General features: G+C 38.6%; 1 protein-coding gene across 1 annotated transcript in view; it reads right to left on the reverse strand.

The window, feature by feature from the left end:
* LOC138749855 (protein FAM227B-like) overlaps positions 1-22,020 on the reverse strand; it is a 141,120-nt gene that overhangs the window by 90,137 nt on the left and 28,963 nt on the right. The window contains exon 10 of the mRNA XM_069911809.1: positions 21,055-21,174. Within this exon, the coding sequence (XP_069767910.1) occupies positions 21,055-21,174 (120 nt within the window). The remainder of the gene's footprint in view (positions 1-21,054; positions 21,175-22,020) is intronic.

A 22,020-nucleotide genomic window follows, 5' to 3' on the forward strand; every position in this document is an offset into this window, starting at 1 on the left:
GGAGCAGAATTACTGTCAACTGCCCATCGACTCTGCCCTATCATCCCATTATGGCTGAATAACTGTCCTTTTCAACCCCATTCTCCTGCTTTCTCCCTGCACCCCTTGATGCCCTTCCTAATCAAGAAGTCTATGATCCCAAGATGGAAGACGCATCAAAATAATGAGTGGATCATAAACAAATGCATTTTCACAGGAATTCAGCTGTCAAGTTATGATTGAAATATACAGCAATTATATTTCCATATCCAGAAGTGTCTGCTTCAAAGATGGGGATAAGAAAACTGGAATATAGTGCAAATAGTGTAATTTGCTTTTCATGGTCCCAGCATCATACAAGATAAATTCATGTCAACAGAATACCTCTCCTTCCTAAGTTTTGGTGCCAATGTCCTACAAATCAAAACCCATTTCTACCACACACTGCTTTGAACCTCTCTAATCCTATAACCCTTTGCCAATTTGTATACCAATCATCACCATTGTGGTTCTGCTTGTCAATTTTCCCCTGAGCTTCCACAGCTGGATCCATCCCCACTCCAAGTTCTCTCCAGCAAGCAAGACTGACTTTGGGACTCTATGTCTTTGCTGCAGAGAAACTGTCTGATTTATTTTCCATGCAATCCCCTATGACTACTATTCTCTTTTATCCCTTCTATTTGAATAGCTCCCCACGATATGGTGCTAGTTTGTACAATCATCCTGCGTCCTTGTCCATACAGGAGGAAGAATCTTGTACTTGTTATAATTCTGAGCTCTAAAAAAAATTGTATCTTAGTGGTAATAATGGATGTTTATCATATATAAATGTGATAAACAAGGGTAGATTGCTCTCCAGAAAAGTCGGGAAAAACAAGAGAAAACACAAAGGCACAGAAATAAAAGTTACAGAAAAGTGAGTATAAAGGTGGAAAGAAGATGGCGACAAAAAAAGAAAAGTCGAAAGCAACGGTAAGAAGAGAGGAAGAGAAGACAAAGGAGGAAAAAGGTGAAGGCCTTACCTGTCCGAAGAGGCCCGCTGCGGAGAGAGAAACCCGCTCCCTCAGGTCGGTAAATAATGGACTACAAAAATGGCTCGCAGAGCCGAACAAAAGTGCGCAACCGCGCATGCGCGAAACTTCGCGCATGCGCGATGCGAATGAAAAAAAACACACCGACGGGAGGGGGGACCAGCTGGGGAGTCGATCTCCACAGCCGGCAACGACAGCTGCAGAACACCTGCAGCAAGAAGAGACCACAGAAGACAATAGAAACAAGATAGAAGAGGAGGAAAGGGCAACAAAGAAACAACAGATGGTCAACCCAGAGGAAGAAGAAGAGGAAGAGTATGGTGAAATAGAAGAAGAAAAGAGAGGCAAGGTAAAGGATATACTTGCTCTTATTAGAGGATACATGGAATCATTTAAAGAATGGCAAACACAGGAATTTAAGGATTTAAGAAAAAGAATAAACAACACAGAGGAGAAAATAATTAAAATGGAGATGACCTTAACAGAAATGGGAAAAAAAATGGACAAGATGGAAGAGCGGGCAGTAGCAGCAGAAATGGAGGTAGAAGACTTAAAAAAGAAATTGGAGAAATCTAATAAAAAAACTAAAGAGACACAAGAACTACTAGCTCAAAAAATAGATACAATGGAAAACCATAACAGAAGAAATAACATAAAGATAGTGGGCCTTAAGGAAGATGAAGAAGGCAAGAATATGAGGGAGTTTATAAAAGAGTGGATCCCTAAGACCCTAGGATGTCCAGAACTACAGCATGAAATGGAAATAGAAAGGGCACATAGAGTATTGGCCTCTAAACCACAACCACAACAAAAACCAAGATCTATTGTAGTAAAATTCCTAAGATATACTACAAGAGAAAAGGTACTGGAGAAGACAATGGAAAAAGTAAAAGAGGGCAACAAACCACTGGAGTATAAAGGGCAAAAAATCTTCATTTATCCAGATATAAGTTTTGAACTCCTAAAGAAGAGAAAAGAGTTCAATACAGCAAAGGCGATTTTATGGAAGAAAGGGTATAAATTTATACTAAAGCATCCAGCGGTATTGAAAATATTTATTCCAGGACAGCAAAACAGACTATTCTCGGATCCAGAAGAAGCACGAAAATTTGCAGAACAATTACAAAAATAGACTGAGGGAGGAAGACGGGTAATGAGAGTTAAAATGATCACGACTGATATGTATGTGGGTAAAGACAAAAATAGACTGAGGGATGAAGACGGGTAATGAGAGTAAAAATGATCACGATTGATATGTATGCAGGTAAAGAGGTATAAGAGTGAATAGAGACAATGAGCATACATGAATGTATCTGTACTTAGAGGAAAATATAGATAGTATAGATAAGAATTAATAAGGGAAGGTAATGGAATAGAGAGAATAAGGAGGGAATTAAAAGAGGGACCTTTGTGACATATGAAAAGTGAAATCTTTTCTGGGGGAGGCGGGGTGGGGGGAAATAGCGGTCACTGCACAATCAGTTGACGCTTGCGAGTGGATTCGCAAATCCAAATGGAGAGGGGAGATGTGGTTGTCCGACAAGGGATAAAGGACAACTCAGGAGGTGAAGGGGAGATTGGGGATAAATAAGATAGAAATAGGAGAATAAGGAAAATGTTAGATGTTGTAGGAATGTTGTCTTATGAAGAGTTGAAAATAAGAAAACAGAAATGGAAAAGGAGGAAGGGTAATGATGGAAAAACGGAAAGAGAAGATAAACAAAATATAAAAGGGCTACGCTGAACTATATGTCTTTAAATATTAATGGAATACATAACCAAATTAAAAGGAAGAAACTACCAAATTTAAATGAATAAATGTATTCCATTAGAAAAAAAAATAACATATTGGTTAAGAAATAATATTGAAATATTCAAACAAGTATAGGAGCCTTACATTAAATACAATAGCGAAAACCTACCGGGGACAAACATTACCTAAGTTGATGGAAGGAGAAGGAAAGAAAAGAATGGACTCAGTAGAATTTCTGGTGTAATTTTGTTGAATGACAACATTGTCTGACTGGATTAATGCAACCTAGATTGTATACCTAAAATGGATGAGAGGGGGGGGTGGGGGGGTGGTTTGGGAGGAAAGGGGGGGGGGGGAGAAAAAGTCACTGTATATGTGTGAAAAGAAATAGTGTATATCATGGCTAATGTGATTTATGGTGTGAAAAATAAAAAAAATTAAAAAAAAACAAAAAAAAAAAACAAGGGTAGATTGAGGTATAAAATATTGCTACATCCCTCCTAATATATTTAAATCACAGACCGCAATTTTAGCTTGTCTACGGCAGAAAAGGTGTTACAATTGGGGGAAATCCAGTAGAATGGAGAATGCCACACTTCCATTCGTTCAGGCAAAAAAAAATCCCACAGCGCATTAAAATTTTTAGCTTCATTTTAAGCAACCTCAGAAACAATATGTGAAACGAATTCATCTGGCCATCCAAGTTCACAAAGCCAAAGGGGGTCATGGTTGGCGTAGCAGTTAGTTCAACGCCTTAACGGCGCCAGTGATTGAGACCGGACCAGGGTTCAAATCCCGCACTGTCTGTAGGGCATTTCTACTTCTCCCCATATCCACGTGGGTTTTCTCCAGGGGCTCCAGATTCCTCCCACCATTCAAAACGTACTGGGGTGTAAATTGGGTGGCACGGATGTGTAGGCCAAAATGATCTGTTACTGTGCTGTGTGTCTAAATTTTAAAAAATTAATACCAGGATATGATTTCCACCCACCCCCCCCCCCACCCCCAAGGCATGATTAGGATCAGGAATGGACTTTCAGTGGCATAAATAGACAGATTTGATTGTTGCATTCATATAGGAGGTGGATTTGCCAGACAATAAGGGAAAGCTGCACTGGACTCCAAGGGCAAATGATCTCCTTCCATGGTAACCATTCTGTGACAAGGCAGTTGCAACTGATGTGAGCTTCGTAGCTTGTGGAACTGGGTTTTAATCCTGACTTCAGGTGCTGTCAATGTGGAATTCCTTGTCCTCTTCTTGACTGCATAGAATTTCACTGGTTATCTGGATTTCTCCTACATCCCAAAAAACATGTGTGCTGCCTCATTAACTGCCAACTGCCCATGTAGGTGAGTGTCAAAAGAATCAGAGGAGGTTGATGACCATGAGAGAGAGAGGAGAGAGAGAGAGAGAGAGAGAGAATAAATTGAGAGGGTACATTATAAATAAGAAATGGGGCCCTCCAAGTGACCTTTAATTGTGTCATAATAAATGTTTCAGGGAATGCCAGAGTCGTGCATTTATTTCCACTCGATGCTCCTCCTACCTATCTGAAACTGCTGTCAAAAGAAATTCATGAACATTTATGAAGGTGACTGGTGGGTCCATCACAATTAGAATATCTACAACTAAGATCTATTGGGAATATGTGAATATAGTTTTGTCATAAGACAAATCAAGCTAAATAAATAGAGTATCATATTTTCTTATGTTCCTAAATACCATCAGCTTCAATTACCAGTATCTACCATATGCCACACTGCAATTAAAAAAAAGTCTGTCGGCTCCTTTCTCAAATTCAAATACATTTTCAGGATTATGAACTGTGTATTATGCTGGAGCCCTTTCAATTAATGTTTTGATCGAGGAAGCCCCAACATTTGCAGTCATCAGAATTCATGCAATCTACACACATTCCAGCAGGTTTGAAAACACACACATGAACATTTGATGTCTGAAGCATTTAAAACTTCGTTGGAGTTATACAATTCATTTCACCAATAGCTATCTGTTTTTGATTTGAAATTGTGTTTTTGTAAATATTTTATGACTGAAAGAAATTAAAAATAAACTCCAATCAAATTAATTTAAGCAAGATTGAGACGCGATGAAGGACACAAAATGCATAGAAGCTGCGTGAATCCAAACCGAGCACTCAGAAGATCACAGAGAACCACAAATCCTTTCAAAGATAAGCTGCTAAAGACATTCTAACAATTTTAATGATGCTTCTGGTGAACTCCCAGTTATAACAATAATGTTGTGCAATATTCAGCTGAGTTTTGAAAATTCATTGATAAATTTCTCTCTTTTTCAATTTTTTATTGGCTTGTTAAAAAAAAAATCAGTTTGCATGGATGCATATGATATAATGTTCAGGTAAAGATAAAATAGAATTACGGATGATAAACAACGGTAAACAAGATCCATGTTACTGAAGAAATAAAAAGGAAAATAAAATATCTATTGCTAATCTAATTTCTTACCCCAACCTGAGCGATTGAGAGTAAAATCAGGCATCAGCTACTAATAGGTTTTTTAAAAAAAGAAAGAAAATAAATAATGACCAGAAATAATATACATAAATTTTGAAAATAGTTGAAAAAAGAACCCCAAAGAGAAGAAAATGTAATATTCATTGGAGTAGTTGAACACAGTTTTCTCTAGAGAAAAGGGTGCCATCAAATCCAATTATGTGTGGGAGGGACAACGTCCTCACATTGTTGCAGAATGAACCTTCTGGCAATCAGGGAAGCAAAAGCGACCACGTGGGATTGAGATGGAGTCCAAAGTGATAAATTTCTGATGTTACTTTTTTATTACTTCTATGCTCTTGATCTTTTCCCCTTACTCCAAAGTGTGAATAAGTCTTATTCATTTCTATTAATCTAATTGGCTGATACAACTACTTTCTGCACTGCATACTAGCATTAACTTTTCTTTTTTCAAAATCCAGCCAAAGATTTAATTTACAGAGCACTTCTAAAGAGAAACCCACAATAAAGGCTTTCAGTGTAACGTTAGACCCTATCAAAAGCAAACATGTAGCAAAGAAATTGGCAGACTGCCGAACAGATGGAATTATAGACGAAATTAGACCTTGTATTTGATGATACAGCTCACATATGGATCAAAATAAAACTGCAGATATAAACTCAAACACAGGAGTTTGAACTTTCAAGTTACCTGTTATAAATACCGCCCAAAAGAATGCGTTGCTGCAGTGCCAAGTCACACTAAGTATGTCTTAGCACGGAATCTAAAATTCACTCTTGCTACAGATGGTTGCACGCTGTAATATGCTACTTTTATTATCAGACATGGTGAAACACCTGTGAGCTGAAAATAATAAATGCACGATTTTAGGGCTTTAACAGCTTTACATTAAAAAAAATGGATCCATGGATCCCAATGAAATGTAATATCTCAATGAATATAATAATATTTCTACATACTATTTTACAAAGTGGATTCCACATTTTTGATATTGAGAGATCCCATTATTTTCCAAGTGATCATTTAGGCCCATTACTATGCGGTAAAACCCCTGATATCCAGCACTGTGATGCCAGATAAATGTATTTTCCAGTTATTTGAGGCATACTCTTACAATGCCTAAGTAATACACCTGCATTAATAGACAAAAAAATGCATACTGTGCATACGCTGAACAAACTGAAGATATAAACCAGATAAGCATTCAACTTTATTTTCAGTCACATTCTTTGAAAGCATTTAACTGTCGCTGAATCACCCCCTCCATGGAGCTGCCCGAACAATATTATTATTAACTTGTCCTCCCCCAAGTTTACAGATGAAACCTCTGACTGGGGCGAATCTTACTAAGCAGGGTTAAAGAGACACTTTATGAGAGTCACCCTATTGTGTTCAGAAAAGGATCAACGGGTTCAAATAGATTTAAGGCTGGACACATGTTATCAACAAACAGTGGTCTTTATTTATGCCTGGGGATCTCACAAAAGGGCACACGCTAACCAGAATAATACACAAATAACTTCACATCGGGTGCAGCTTTCTTACATTTCTTTATTTGTTTACATACCTCTATTTATTTACATGTATAAGCTGTGTACGGTTTTGTTTTTGATCTACCAATATGTGGTACTTCTGCCTGGCCCACAGGAAAAAGAATCTCAGGGTTGTATGTCATGTCTGTACTCTGACATTAAATCTGAATCTGAAATCTGATCATCATTGAGAGCAATTTATTTAAAATGCTGAGAGACATGGAAAATAAATATTTTAAAATTGAAAATGAAGAGTAGCCAGTAGATTAACATTACATTAAATGCATTACCCTTCAGTAACTTGTCAACTGCCTCAAAACCTTCAATCAGGGAAGGTCAATGAAGATGAGCTCTCATGAAGGGTACTGCATTTGATGTATTTTGCAAAAGGTTTAGCAAGGTATTTGTTAAAATTGCAAACCAATTGGAAAAATAAAAACCCATGAGATGCAAAGGAAAATAGTAAAACAAGATTCACATCTGGCTCCATGGCAGAAGGCACAAGAGTAATGAGTACGCTGTGTAGCAAATGAAAGAATAAAGCCACACCGAAAAACTGTGAGTGAATTGAACCAACCAACTGAGTTTACTGGAGCTCTCCGAGAGCTTATCAGCACAACTTCCATGATCCTCTGCACAACCCCCCCCCACCACCCAAAACCGGGATGTTATGATGTCAGCCTAGTGCGAGCCTCCACCTCCGTGATCCTGTTTGTTTGTGGATCAGAGCAGCCCGCTACAATATGAATTTTGATGAATGGATTCCTCGTCAGCAGCAAAAAGAACCTCAGGGCTGTAATGTGGTGTCATAAGTGTACTCTTACAATAAATCTGAAATATGAGTTTTGGGTAATGCAAGTTTGTAGTTAGCTGGTGCTGATGGATGACCCAATTAACAGGGCAGTTACTCCTAGATGCACACTGGAAATAATCATAATGAGCAGGTGAAGCAAAGTTGGCCGGCCGCCTGAAGCAACTTCAGTTAACTTTGCATCGTGATAGTTTTGTTTGTGTTCACTGGTTACCTGATTTAACCTTAGTCAATGGTGACAGAAATTCAAGAATGAGAGTAAGATGAGGGGTGAAATGTCAAGAGATATTTTACATTTAATACACTAATTAACAATTCAAATGATTAAAAAAATGAAAAATGTTAGTTTTTAATAGTCATGAAAAAGGAATTGCAATGGACACATATAAAGTCACAGGTTAAAACTTATAAGACAGTTTAATACTTTCCCAAACCTTGCCCTGAGGTAACTGTAAGCAGTGTTACATGACTCCTCTATTGTCGATCTCTGATTTTTCCTGAGTATGTTGAAAGATGTAATCAACCACGTACAGGTGAAGGTGTTTAAAGGTGCATGAATCACATTGAAAAGTTGTACATTATTTAAATTCCAACAACATTAAGTGCTGGTAGGATATTGTACATTAGAGGGGAAATTCAACCTTGCTTTTGTGTTTTTTGGGCAAATTATGCAAGATAGAGGGAAACTTCACATGATCTTGCATTCTCAGGTTTCCTCTGGAAGTATGCCAACTGGCAAATTCAAAACAGGCTATATCTAAACGTGCTTTACTACACTGGTTGTAAACTGTGTTCAGCTTCTATCTCCCATACTTCATTGGGCTGTTCTGTTTTTCAATGAGCTCATTAGAATTTCTTAAAGAAGTTACCTGAGGCACTCAATGAAAATAACCAGTACAGTATTTGATTTTTATATATTGTTACAGGTTATATTATATATTAAATTATATATAAATACGTCTTTAAAAGAGATAGATTGTGGGGGTTCAGCGTAGGTCACTTCACAGAGTAACAAAACACATCTCATTTAAAATGCAAGAGCTTTGGCTGAAGCTAGACATTCAGGCACCAGTGATTTTGCAAAGCAATGGAACTGGTTTGGGAAAGAACTTCAAAAGCAGGTGCAAATGGAAGAGTCCGGGTTCAAGTGCTGATAAAGGTCTTTCAAGGATTAGGTTTGGAGCCTAAACTCCTTTGGAGTACTGGTTTTTACAAGCAGAGAGAGAAAGAGAGAGAGGAAAGACCAAACAGGATTTCTCTTTTAGAGAGAGCATGAGAGAGAAAGAAGTCAGTTCTGCAGTAGCTTTTGGAGGCTGCATTATGGCAAGCTGGCAGGCTTGTTGAAAACCCCATTTTGAAGATGGGCTGTGAGTTCTGAGTTCAGCCTGTTAAAAACCCTTGTAGTCCTGACAAGAGGAAATGGCTGGCTAGAGTGTTTCTCCTAAAATAAGGGAAACAAGAGATATTCTGTGGTGACATGGAAGAAGAAGTTATTATTTGGAAATCCCATGATGGGCCAAGTTTCTTCAGCAAGAGACAGAAGTGACTGATAGTAGGAAATCAGTTAGTGTGTGTCCAATGAGCAACAAATATCTCTCTCTGAAACCAACAAGAACCTTCCTGAGCGGTAACCATTTAACTTTAAGCACCAGAGCCTGGTGAAAATTCATAAAAGTTAAATTCTGTGCACAGTATAAGAATTGTCTAATACCAGTGAACTTGGAGGAGTGAGAAGTGAGATTGGACTGTGACACATTACACACATGAGTATGTATGAATTAGGAGGGGGGGGGGAGTTGTTAATAGTAATAAGTTCAAATTTGATCCTGTTTTTACATTTAAAGAAAATTAAAAGCAACTTTTATTTAAGTAACCATTTGTCTTGGTGAATTTCTATGGCTGCTGGGTTTTGGGGTCCTCTGGGCTCATAACGATATAGTTTTATCTCTGTGTTATTAGTAGAAAGATTTGCAATAACCAGTTCACAAATAATTATTTGATTGAAAGCATTCCAATTAATTCCCAACCCCTGCCTATTTACATAACCTGTTCTTCATCTACCCATTGACTTCTGCTGAATCTCCTGTCCTCAAGCCCAGATCAGAGACATTTTTATAGCAGTTCACTAATCTTCCAAATTAAATGTTCTTAGTGGATGTTGGGAGGAAATTAGAACACCATGGAGAACATGCAAACTCCCATCAAGACAGCACATGAGATCTCAACTAACTTGGGGCACAGAAGCTGAGTGGTAGCTGCTCCATTATACAACCCAAAATAAAGATCAGCACCTCACAAAGTGAGTCAAGGGTATAAAAATTAATAACTTCTGCCAAAGAACAGGAGTAAATAGAATGAACCAGAACAACAACAAAAAAAAATTCTAGAGGCTAAACTCACAGGCAGCATGGTTAAAGTAGAGGTTAGCGTAATGTTGTTACAGTGCCAGTGACCTGGGTTCAAATCTGGCACTGACTGCAAGGAGTTTGTGCGTTCTCCCAGTGTCGTTTTCTCTGGGTGCTCTGGTTTCCTCCCACCATTCAAAGATGAAATGTGCCAGGGGCTGTAGGTCAATTGGATGTAACTGGGCGGCCTGGGCTCATGGGCCGAAAGGGTCCGTTACCGTGCTGCATGTCTCAACAGAAAAACATGCACTGGGATTGATATGCACGTTTAACCTATGCACTATTCAACTAGTGCAGTATGCATAGCCAACACTAACAACACTGTTGAGTGCTTTTGTGTGTCCTTATGGAGCCTATTTCCTGAGAGGCCAGCACCAGTTCAAGTTCGCTTACTGATTAAAGTCAGCCTGCACCTCATAAAAATAAGAACAAAAATTGGTGGGAGTATTCAACAGATTAAGCAGCCTTTGTGGAGAAAGAAACAGAGTTTATATTTCAGATCATATGCTTTTCATCAGAGCTCAATTGTGGTGCATTGTGGCTGGAAGTGCACAAGATGACATCAGTGAGTTATCAAGCAATATATTTAGCGACATGGCTATCAGGGTTAAGTCGCTGGTACGAGAAAGCTGCTAATTAAGTAAGTTAAAAATGTTCATTGGAGTTCTTGAGCAAAAGAGATTGTTGGCTATTGGAACAAGTTGCACCTGCATCTTCAACACTCTGTACATCTCACAGCGCTGCATCCTGATCTTTGAAAATTATTTCTGGCACAGACCACTAAGTCTGTTGGTAAAGCTTTGCACACTCTATAAAGATTTCTCCCTGTTCCCTCTCTTATCGTAGGAATCATTGGGGCCTCTTCTTACACATGGATATTACAGCTAAAGTAAGCCTCTGATTGCATGGTTTCTGATTGGTCAAAAATCCCGATGGTTCAGCATCTGACTCTCCTGTTCATCCACAAACCAAAAAGGTTTATTCCACTCCAGTCCAAAACAGTGCACCTGTACTTATGGACCATGTACACAATACATCCATGACTGATGACCAGAACCCTGGGAGTCTGAAGAGTAGGTCAGGCATGCTGCCAGAGTGGGGCTCTAGACCAGACATTCTCATGGGGACCATGGCACATTTAAGGGGAGGGGGCATGGACTTAAAGCACAAGATTTTTTTTTTAATGTAGTTGATAGGAGAGAAGTATGGAAGAAACCAATTGAACTTGACTGTTTCACGGGGAAGGGGGCAAAGTCCTTAGGGAAAAAAAAGAGGAAAATAAAATCCCTCATAGCCAAAAGGAGATTGTTAAAAAAGAATAGAGAAGCTATTCTCAATCTAAAATCTAACATTATATTCAGGGGGAGAGGGATGCTTTAGTGTTATATGCAGGAAGTCCATTCCCCGATTCATTTATGATTTACAAAGATGTTGTATTACAATTATTAAGTCGCTCACATCAAGTTGTGTTAGTTAATTTAGTATATGATCATACTTACAAGAGTACTCGTGTGTATCAAGGTTTTAAAAAGAATGAAATAAAATGTTTTTGGCTCAAAATAAGATTAACATTAAATGGTATTAAACCTGCCAATTTGACAAAAATGAAGTACTCAGGATGCTGGATTATCCCGCTCCTGCTTTACAAAAGGTATTCGTGGCACAGCTTGAAACTTAAAGTTAACATTTACTTTGGGTATAATTGTATTTTAAAAATCCATCTAAAATTGATCACAAAAGCTGCTACACCGCTGCAACAAAAAAAACCCCAGGTGTGGTGGATTACCGACATACGAATTCTGTTTGGCCTATGATCAAAGAATCGCTGTCCAGATTTTCAAAAAGCTCAAAACATTTTTTGCAACCAGAAGGAACGTTTACAGTGGTTAAGACAGCTTTAAGCACTGGAAGCTAGCTTTAAGTGGTGTTTTCTGCTCATTAAATCAGCTCCTACTGAGACAACGAGCAAAGTCTGCAGAGGAAAACCATGTGAATCAACTGAAAGCGCCATAGAAGAAATTTTATGAAGATTGACACTGTGAAAGAAAGTTAATGCTGCAGCTTTGATATTGACACTAACATTCCGTAAATGCCACTGTATAGGACAACTCAGAATTTCTACCAAAACTGTTGATTTTGAACAATACCATTTGTTTAAAACGACCCACCAAATCTGGGAGTTATCGCTGAACAGTGGATGCTGTTAAAAGCAAATCACAATAATTTAATAACAATTTATAATTTAAAGGTTTAAATTTTATTTGGATCTTTAAAAATAAACCACTGTCAGCTCCTGTAACAGGCTGTTTAAACCCTGTACAGAGCCGATAGCAGTCGAATCAGGCAGATGGATCCTGCAGAGAAGCAGAGACATCGCAAATAACTAATTGGGCATGTGCTTTGGTGCAGGAACGAAGATGGCGGAGGTACTGAGACTTCATCACCAAGTTAAGAATTTTAGACCCTTCGTCTGGGACGACCCCAATTTTTAAGACAACAGTTTTTAAGTTTCGAGGATCGAGCTATACAACAGAATATATGGCAGTCGGCAAACAGCCCATTTTTAATAATGGATCTGTGCAGCGAGACAAAATTTAGCTAAGCTTTGGGCATAGACAGGGCTGGCAAAGTAGCTTTGAAGAACTGCCATAAAAATCTGGTCCACAAGTCAACTTTCTGGGAAGATTATACAAAAAAAATTGTACATCAGTGTGCCAAATAGTACTCTTTTCCAATCCCTGCTCACAGCATCAGTGTTCGCCTCCAGGTTAGGCCAGTGGTGAAGAAGGTGAATGCAATGTTAGCATTCATTTCTAGAGGAACAGCAGAAATGTATTGTTGAGGCTCTATCAAGCACTGGTGAGACATCACCTGGAGTACGATGTACAGTTTTGAGAAAATACATGCAATGGAGAAGATTCAGAGAAGATTTACTTGAATGATACGAAGAATGAAAGGGTTATCACATGAGGAACGATTTATGGCTCTTGGACTATAATCGTTGGAGCACAGAAGAAACTTAATTCATGGATCCATTTTGTATGCTGAAAAATCTAGAGAGTAAATGTGACAAGGATGTTTCCCATGGTAGGGGATTCAAGGACAAGAAGCCATAATTCAGGATATGGAAAAAAAATCTTTTAAAATTATTTTTATTAATTTTAATAAAGAACTGATGCAAAAATTGTACAATTAAATATGATGACATGGATAGTTACACAAACTTAGTAAGGCATTTCATAGAATAGAAACATGCATGAATTGTAAATCATATCCATAATTGATATTCTAAACAATAAAACTGGGGAAAAAACTAATAATAAAATAATCGGAGAAAAACTCAAAGCCCTTTCCTAACTGTATTACCAGATATTATATATAATTAGTATTAAAGAAAAATGAAGGTAGAAAAAAATTAATATCAAGAATGTGGAAAAGATACCTGTCAGACAATTTAATTACATTGGAGTAAAATTATAGAGCAAGATAGTGAGTCATAAATGACCCCCATAACTTCTGGAATCTTATATCTGAATTATTAATTGAATAACAATTATTCAAACAGGACATGATGTCATGCAGCCGCTGATAATGAGTAAGCGGGGCAGCATCCTTCCATTTAAATAAAATCGCACAGCTCGTCAAAAGAGAGGCAAAAGAAATTGCATGACTCTGTACCAGAGATAAAGAAGAATCATTCCCTCCCATTGTACTGAAGAGGGCCACCAAAGGATTCGGTATTAAATCTATATTGAAATTTTTTGATAAAGTAAGGAAATTCAGATCTTGCATCCTAAATATTACATCTAATTTTTTTCCAAACTTAATTAAGATACGATATCATGTAACCATCGAATGTGAGTGGGTGAAGCATTATCTTTCCACTTCAAAATTGCTCTTCTAGCTATCAACAAAGCAAAAGCTAGGATTCTCTTCTGGATTGAGGACAGAGATATATCCACTTCTAGAGAAAAATTAAATAAAGCAATCAATTTTTCGACATCAGGACCAGAGTTGTGTCAATGGAAGTCAAAGGAGCCCTTGTGAGGCTGAAAAACAAGAATAAAACAGTGGTATGCTCTGGACTCAGAATTTCCAGAATTCTGCAGGCTCTTTTAAATACTTATTGGCAAACTGTAATCTGGCAATCCTTTCTGTGGCCAGTAGTTTGCCTCTGTATTTCTGTTCACTAAGTCTTCTAGGAACAGTAATTATTGACATATACACACTTGCCTCCTGAAGACTGTTTCTGATGTCGGACAGGCATTTGGGGATTTTTCTTCATTATGATGAGAATTCTTCTGTCATCAGTCGTGGTGGCTTTCCTTGGAATACCAGTCCCTTTGCGATTACTGAGCTCACCTGTACGCTCTTTCTTCTCAATGATGTTCCAAACTGTTAATTTTGGTCATTTTAAGGTTTGGATGATGTATCTTATTGTTTTACTCTTGCTTTTTCAGCCTCATAGGGATTTTTTGATGTAATTCTGGTCCTCGTAGAAAAATGGCAACCACAGATTCTCAAGATGATCAGAATCCTCAAAGCAAACCTAGCTCTCTTATACCTGCACCAATGAAGCAATTAAACATACCCGAGTAATCACAAACATCTGTGAGGCCAAATGTTCCAAACATTACAGTGCCCTAAAAAGCAAAACCTATATATAAAAAAAACTGATGTAATTTCTACAAAGGTTAATCTACAATTAACATTGAATAAAAACTGGAATGTGGACTTTAATTGTATGTGAATTATTTGATTATAAATTTAAAACTGTGGAGCACAGGGGCAAATAAAGGAAAAAAAGAGTTTTTGTCCCAAACATTATGGAGGGCACTGTAATTTAAATTTCCTTAGTTGTTTTGGTGGGCTTTAAATTCATAATGATCAGTCCAGTTCCCTGAATAATCAATTCAATAACATAACTACTGTATCCTCAATCCTGACAGTAGGTCACCATCAACTTCACGAAGTTTAACTTAGCTAAACACCAGATAGTTCTGCATAATTTGTATTTGAAAATAAATTGACATCTTGTATATAAAATTGACAATAATTCTCAAGCTTGGCAGTAAAAGCCAAATAAAACAAGGGAACAGATTAGATTTACACAACTACCTTTCGAAAAGTCAGGAACAGAGCCAAAGACAGTTTTTTTTCATGGAAAACCCAAAAACCCACGCCACCTCAACCCTCACTAAGCAATGATTCCACGTACTCTGGAAGACCACATTGCTACACAACGAGTCACTAGCAATTTGCCACCAGTTTAAATGCCAGGCAGTTCTCCACTTATTACAAAATTGGGCAATCATGCCTGAGAAATTTATTTATTCATATCAGAGATTTTTCAGGTCGGGGAGATTAACAGAGCACGAAGAATTTCTAGATTTTCAAAAGGCACAAGGAGCTACATGAAAGGTTGTTACATACACGAAGCTAACAGAAGACCAATTTAAGGACACAATAAAAAGCAGCAATAATAGTTTTTCCAGAATGACAAAGTGTAAATGGCAAGTGTCAATCCTGACTGCAGTAAATAGATGAAAGGACACAGTGCAATGTCGCTGGATAAAGCAAGCAGGAAAAGCCATACTTGAGGAGGATGAAGAGAGATGTAAAGGGCCAAATGTGTCGACAAGGAGAAAGTTAGTGCAGTATGATTTGAAGATATTCATATTAGCAAAATGAAAAAGGTGAAAAGCAAGTAAATCTTGATGACAAGATGGATTTTGGGATTGTTAATGCTTAAAATAGGCATACAGGTGCAACAAGGCGTGAAGAAGACAAACAATATGTTGACTTTTTTCTAAAAAACCTGATTAGAAGAAATCTTGATGTTTTTCCGGAGGGCTTTGATTGTTATACTTGGAATGTGGTGCAGTTTAGTACTCCTCAGCTTCCTATGCTCCAGGGAAAATAAACCCACATATCCAATCTCCTTATAACTGACGTGCTCCATACCAGGTAATCTTTTTGATAATCCTCCTCTGCACCCTCTCCATTGCAATCACATGCTTCCCATACAGAAATTAACAAAATGTATACTCTAAAAAGGGAAAGACTGATATTGTTTCAGAAATAATGTCCCAGAGCTTCAACTGGGCTGACTGAAATGTCATATATTTGGCTTCAATGATAGAGAATACATGTGCATGAAGGTAAAGATTGGACAGGGATTGAAAAAAGTTGATGTTTTATGCAACATTTTACTTCGTGACATTAAACAAAATCCAGCTTTTAAAACAAAGATTTTTTGAAAGAAATTACCTAATGATTTCTATTCTTGAAATAGATTGAATGTAAAAATATTTGGAATTTTGAATTTAGTATTTATTTGATATATTTTTATGATTGTACATCATCCAAAATGTTATGCAATGTTGTTGCATGACTCAAAAAGACATTACGACAATAATTCAGGAGAAATTCAGGTGTGCGAAAGAGTTAGGTTTCAATGACAACCTCCATATATTTGCAACTTTTATGAGCCAATCAGTGCAGAACCTGCTGAAAAGATCAAGACCAAAAGATAATGTTCTTTATACCATCAAAATGTTTTGAAGGAAAATCCATGTTTAAAAGAACACAAAGTCTCATGCTTATATTGATTGTTAGACTTGGCTGTATTATCAATGAAATCCAGATGTGGCTTTCTCATTTCAGGATTCAAGGCTAAGTTCACAATTTTTATCCAACATGCACTGCTGGAACACATTGTAAAATCTGCCACAACAAGCAAAGGATCCGTGACATGAAGGAGTAATTTTAAACAGGAAAACACATACACCATAAATCAAAAACGATTGCAACTCTGTTTCATATCCTGTCGTGCAAAGTTAGTTCCACAAACTGCACCTAGTGGTCGTCCACTAAACTAACTTTTTTTCCCAACTGGATCAAGCAAGTTAGCTTGTCGAGTGGCCAAGTTTATTTAGTGGACCACACTGCCTACATTGTAATGAAAATGGATAACAGATAAAAAATACCCAGAGCAGAATATAATTTAAAGACAGAAAATATAATTCCACAAAGAGCCACAGAGAGCATGCACAAGTTATTGACTAGCAAAGGTCAAGTTGTCTGATGACAAGTACAGCCAAGCTCCTTCAAGAGCCAGGAAGATGCCATAAACTACTCAACAGTCAACATGCAAAGAGAGGGAAGTTTTTCATAACAAATTTAATTCACTTTTCACTTTTGCTCTAGATTAAACTATTTTGCTTAGAGAAGACAACCTTGACAATGGTAAACACTCCATATTCAGACACCACAAAATGCACAATTTTCCAAAAATGAGCAATACAAAAGAAATTACAAACAGAAAAATTATATAAAAAAATAATTAAGTTGCATCACAATGGTCCAATTCATCATTTTCCTTAAGGTGCAATGATAAAGAGATCAAAAATATACACGTGTACAAGACTTTGCTATTTAAATTTAGACATACAGCATGGTAACAGGCCCTTTTGGCCCATGAGCTGCCCAATTACATCCAATTGACCTGCAACCCCAGTAAGTTTTGAAGGGTGTTTAGAAACTGTAGCATAGATTGAGCAGCTGGTCTTTATGTCATTTGTGACCAATGCATCTTGAACAATTTGATCCTTCAGCAAATTGGCACATACCTTATAAAACCAAGACTTGAAACATAAAAATGTCACCCCAAAACTAAGGGTCATCTGATAATGCCAGGTATGAAATCTGAACTTTGACAGCAAAGTCTCAGAACTCTCCCGTGGAAAGTATACAATGTGAATCTTGTCAGCTAAGTCTTAGCACTCCCCGTGAGGTCCATCCGCCCAGTCTGACTGCCGTTGGCTCTGTACAGGCTTTAAGTGGCCTTTTAAAGGAGCGGATGATGGTTTATTTTAAAATATGCTAATAAAATTTAAACCTTTACTGGGTAATTTGCTTTTAAATATTATGCCAGCATCATTCCAATGATCAGTGGTAAGAGCCAGACTTGGGATAGTCTTATACAAGGAGTGTAGCTCAAAACCTATACTGTAAGTGGAAATTCTGGGATTTGTCTTATACAAGAGTCATATTATATACCGATGTATACGGCAATCTTTGTTGGATTCATGAATATTTGACTGGCTGGAGACACGAAGTACATGCTTTAAAAATCATCTGTTCAAGGTAATACTCTGACCAGCCCAAGCAGCACAAACAGTCAAATTCCAATACACCTACAAGATCAATCGAGATCTCAGCTTTCAAAATTCGAACTTGGAGAATCCTGCCCAAAGGCACTGTCGAGAGAAGCAGACATAAGGCTGCTGGAATCACCCTGGTCAGCCATCAGAGAGGTGAAGCAAGTGAACTGGGAAGCAGTAGTAACACTGTCGAGTGGAAAAGTTTGCTACTTGTGCGTCGGAAACCTTTCTGACACCACTGTTAACGCCATGCTTACGGTCCCATTTCTTCCCCCAGCTATCAAGAAGTTGGATGGCCAGCCAATTATGCTATTTGAAGTAGGAGTTACATTATTTTCTTGTACTGCCATTAAAAAAGTTAAAAATAACCATTTGACAGCTTTTAAATAAAGTTGACATCCAGAGGTTATGCCGTTTTATAACATTGTAAAGAGAGGTTTATCTCCCCACCCCCCCGCATTGTCTCAGAATCACCAAAAATCAGAATACTGTAAAGCAAGTGGCTTTGCAGTATGAAATTTATTTCAAATATATACCTTTGAACAATATAAATCGGTGATGATTTCCCATTTTGTTTCAGCCAAAATAACCCTATTAGTTTTTTCCAAAGTTAAGAACCATTTTAGCATTTAATTTGTTGAGATGGGAACTACCGGCATCACCTACGGCTCCTAGAACGCTTCCACCAGCGTTGTCTCTGTTCCATCCTCAACATTCATTGGAGCGCTTTCATCCCTAACGTCGAAGTACTCGAGATGGCAGAGGTCGACAGCACGAGTCCACGCTGCTGAAGATCCAGCTGCGCTGGGTGGGTCACGTCTCCAGAATGGAGGACCATCGCCTTCCCAAGATCGTGTTATATGGCGAGCTCTCCACTGGCCACCGCGACAGAGGTGCACCAAAGAAAAGGTACAAGGACTGCCTAAAGAAATCTCTTGGCGCCTGCCCCATTGACCACCGCCAGTGGGCTGATCTCACCTCAAACCGTACATCTTGGCGCCTCACAGTTCGGCGGGCAGCAACCTCCTTTGAAGAAGACCGCAGAGCCCACCTCACTGACAAAAGGCAAAGGAGGAAAAACCCAACACCCAACCCATAAATTTTCCACTGCAACCGCTGCAACCGTGTCTGCCTGTCCCGCATCGGACTTGTCAGCCTCAAACGAGCCTGCAGCTGACGTGGACATTTACCCCCTCTCCATAAATCTTCGTCCGCGAAGCCAAGCCAAAGAAGAATGTCAACAGCAAAAGATTTGAATTTTTCAATCAACTTTGAAAATTGTTAAATTAGAACGGTCAGAAAAAAAATCATAAAACATGCTAGTTCACCATTTGTGCAGTAATTTCAAGGCTACAATGGCTCATAGCAAAACAAAAAAGAACAGCATCTTTCAGCAGGAATTGAAAGCAGCTTCTGTGTAATCTAGAAAGTTTGCAATTAATATATTGGAACGCATAAAACATATTCATTTGACCCAGTTATACATCAAATATTAGAGGTGTTGAATCAGCAATCACTTAAGGGTTGCCGCGCAATGATGGAATACCAAGGATAATACATGTTCCAGTGAAATAACCCAATGGGATGGTTATAAAAGACTCAAGGTTGACACCGAAATGCAGAACTGAGGGACTGTTCTGTCAGAGATACTGTTGCAAGCAGATACTAATATTTATACCTTAAGGGACATTGTTAAAAGTGATCATCTAATCATTGTCCTATTGTTGTTTGTAAAAGCTTTTATGTAATTGCATAATGTCAAGTCTGAATGGGCAACTAAATGTTTGGCCTGGAAGTCAGCCTGAAGAAAAGTGAGGTCCTCCATCAGCCAGCTCCCCACCATGATTACCAGCCCCCCCACATCTCCATCGGGCACACAAAACTCAAAACGGTCAACCAGTTTACCTATCTCGGCTGCACCATTTCATCAGATGCAAGGATCGACAATGAGATAGACAACAGACTTGCCAAGGCAAATAGCGCCTTTGGAAGACTACACAAAAGAGTCTGGAAAAACAACCAACTGAAAAACCTCACAAAGATAAGCGTATACAGAGCCATTGTCATACCCACACTCCTGTTCGGCTCCGAATCATGGGTCCTCAACCGGCACCACCTACGGCTCCTAGAACGCTTCCACCAGCGTTGTCTCCGCTCCATCCTCAACATCCATTGGAGCGCTTACATCCCTAACGTCGAAGTACTCGAGATGGCAGAGGTCGACAGCATCGAGTCCACGCTGCTGAAGATCCAGCTGCACTGGATGGGTCACGTCTCCAGAATGGAGGACCATCGCCTTCCCAAGATCCTGTTATATGGCGAGCTCTCCACTGGCCACCGTGACAGAGGTGCACCAAAGAAAAGGTACAAGGACTGCCTAAAGAAATCTCTTGGTGCCTGCCACATTGACCACCGCCAGTGGGCTGATAACGCCTCAAACCGTGCATCTTGGCGCCTCACAGTTTGGCGGGCAGCAACCTCCTTTGAAGAAGACCGCAGAGCCCACCTCACTGACAAAAGGCAAAGGAGGAAAAACCCAACACCCAACCCCAACCAACCAATTTTCCCTTGCAACCGCTGCAATCGTGTCTGTCTGTCCCGCATCGGACTTGTCAGCCACAAACGAGCCTGCAGCTGACATGGACTTTTTACCCCCTCCATAAATCTTTGTCCGCGAAGCCAAGCCAAAGAATGTCAAGTATCATGGGAGATCCTGAAAGTGACCTGAAGAACTCTTTGTATGTGAAAGCTCTTTTTCTTTAACTGTTAAGTTTGACTTCAATTTCCCTACTCTTCTGCATAATTTCCTGAAGAAATGAACTGGGATCTTCCTTTAACTCAGTTTTGTGCCATAACGTGCAATAAAGGAAGAATAACTTACTTGCTTTGAGGTCTTTTTCTGCCAAAATGTTTTCTTTTCTCTCAGGAACTCTTCTACTCATTAGATTTTCTAGCCATTGCAGATTCCATTTTCTCCATGAAAACTCTTCTGGCCTTAGCCCTAAAAATTAGAACAAGGCTTAGTCGTACGAACAGGAAGAAAATATTTCCTTCTTTGTGCGTGTAAAATTGCGAGAAGGTATTTTGGATTACTTAGTATTAAGAGTTAAAATAAGCCAACAAAAATATAATTTGATTGTATTTGTTCAAATGAATTGGCCACACACATGCCACAGACAGGGGCACACACAATTTCTTCTTTGGCTTGGCTTCGCGGACAAAGATTTATGGAGGGGGTAAATGTCCACGTCAGCTGCAGGCTCGTTTGTGGCTGACAAGTCCGATGCGGGACAGGCAGACACGGTTGCAGCGTTTGCAGGGGAAAATTGGTGGGTTGGGGTTGGGTGTTGGGTTTTTCCTCCTTTGCCTTTTGTCAGTACTAAAGCCATGAGAGCAGGTTAATGAGAGTTTTGGGCCAAGACATGCACGTCAATTACAAAACGAACAAGAGACTTCATCCACATCTGTAATTCATCCACTGACCATATTTACTTTTAATTATAGAGAAGTTATGAATGGCTGGAAATCTTAATACAAAATACCTCAGAAATGATAAACAATAGGAAATAGAAACAGAAAACTGGACATACTGTGTTTTCTTTTTAAAGATCTGTTGTGTTGAATTTCAATAATGTGTGATGTTTTTATAAGCAAATATTGCTGCTGCTTTATGCACATTGGTTTGGTTTTTTTGTTGGAAATGATTAACTGCCAAATATGCGAAGTAGCAAACTGTTGAACCATTATGTTCAACAACTGACATATAGTTCGGTTTGAGGTATGATTTGATTTGGTTTGAAGTATGGCTATTGGAAATGATTATGAATTATCATTCTAATGAAATATT

Source organism: Narcine bancroftii, chromosome 14 (genome assembly GCF_036971445.1).
Source record: "Narcine bancroftii isolate sNarBan1 chromosome 14, sNarBan1.hap1, whole genome shotgun sequence".
Classification (NCBI taxonomy): Eukaryota; Metazoa; Chordata; class Chondrichthyes; order Torpediniformes; family Narcinidae; genus Narcine; species Narcine bancroftii.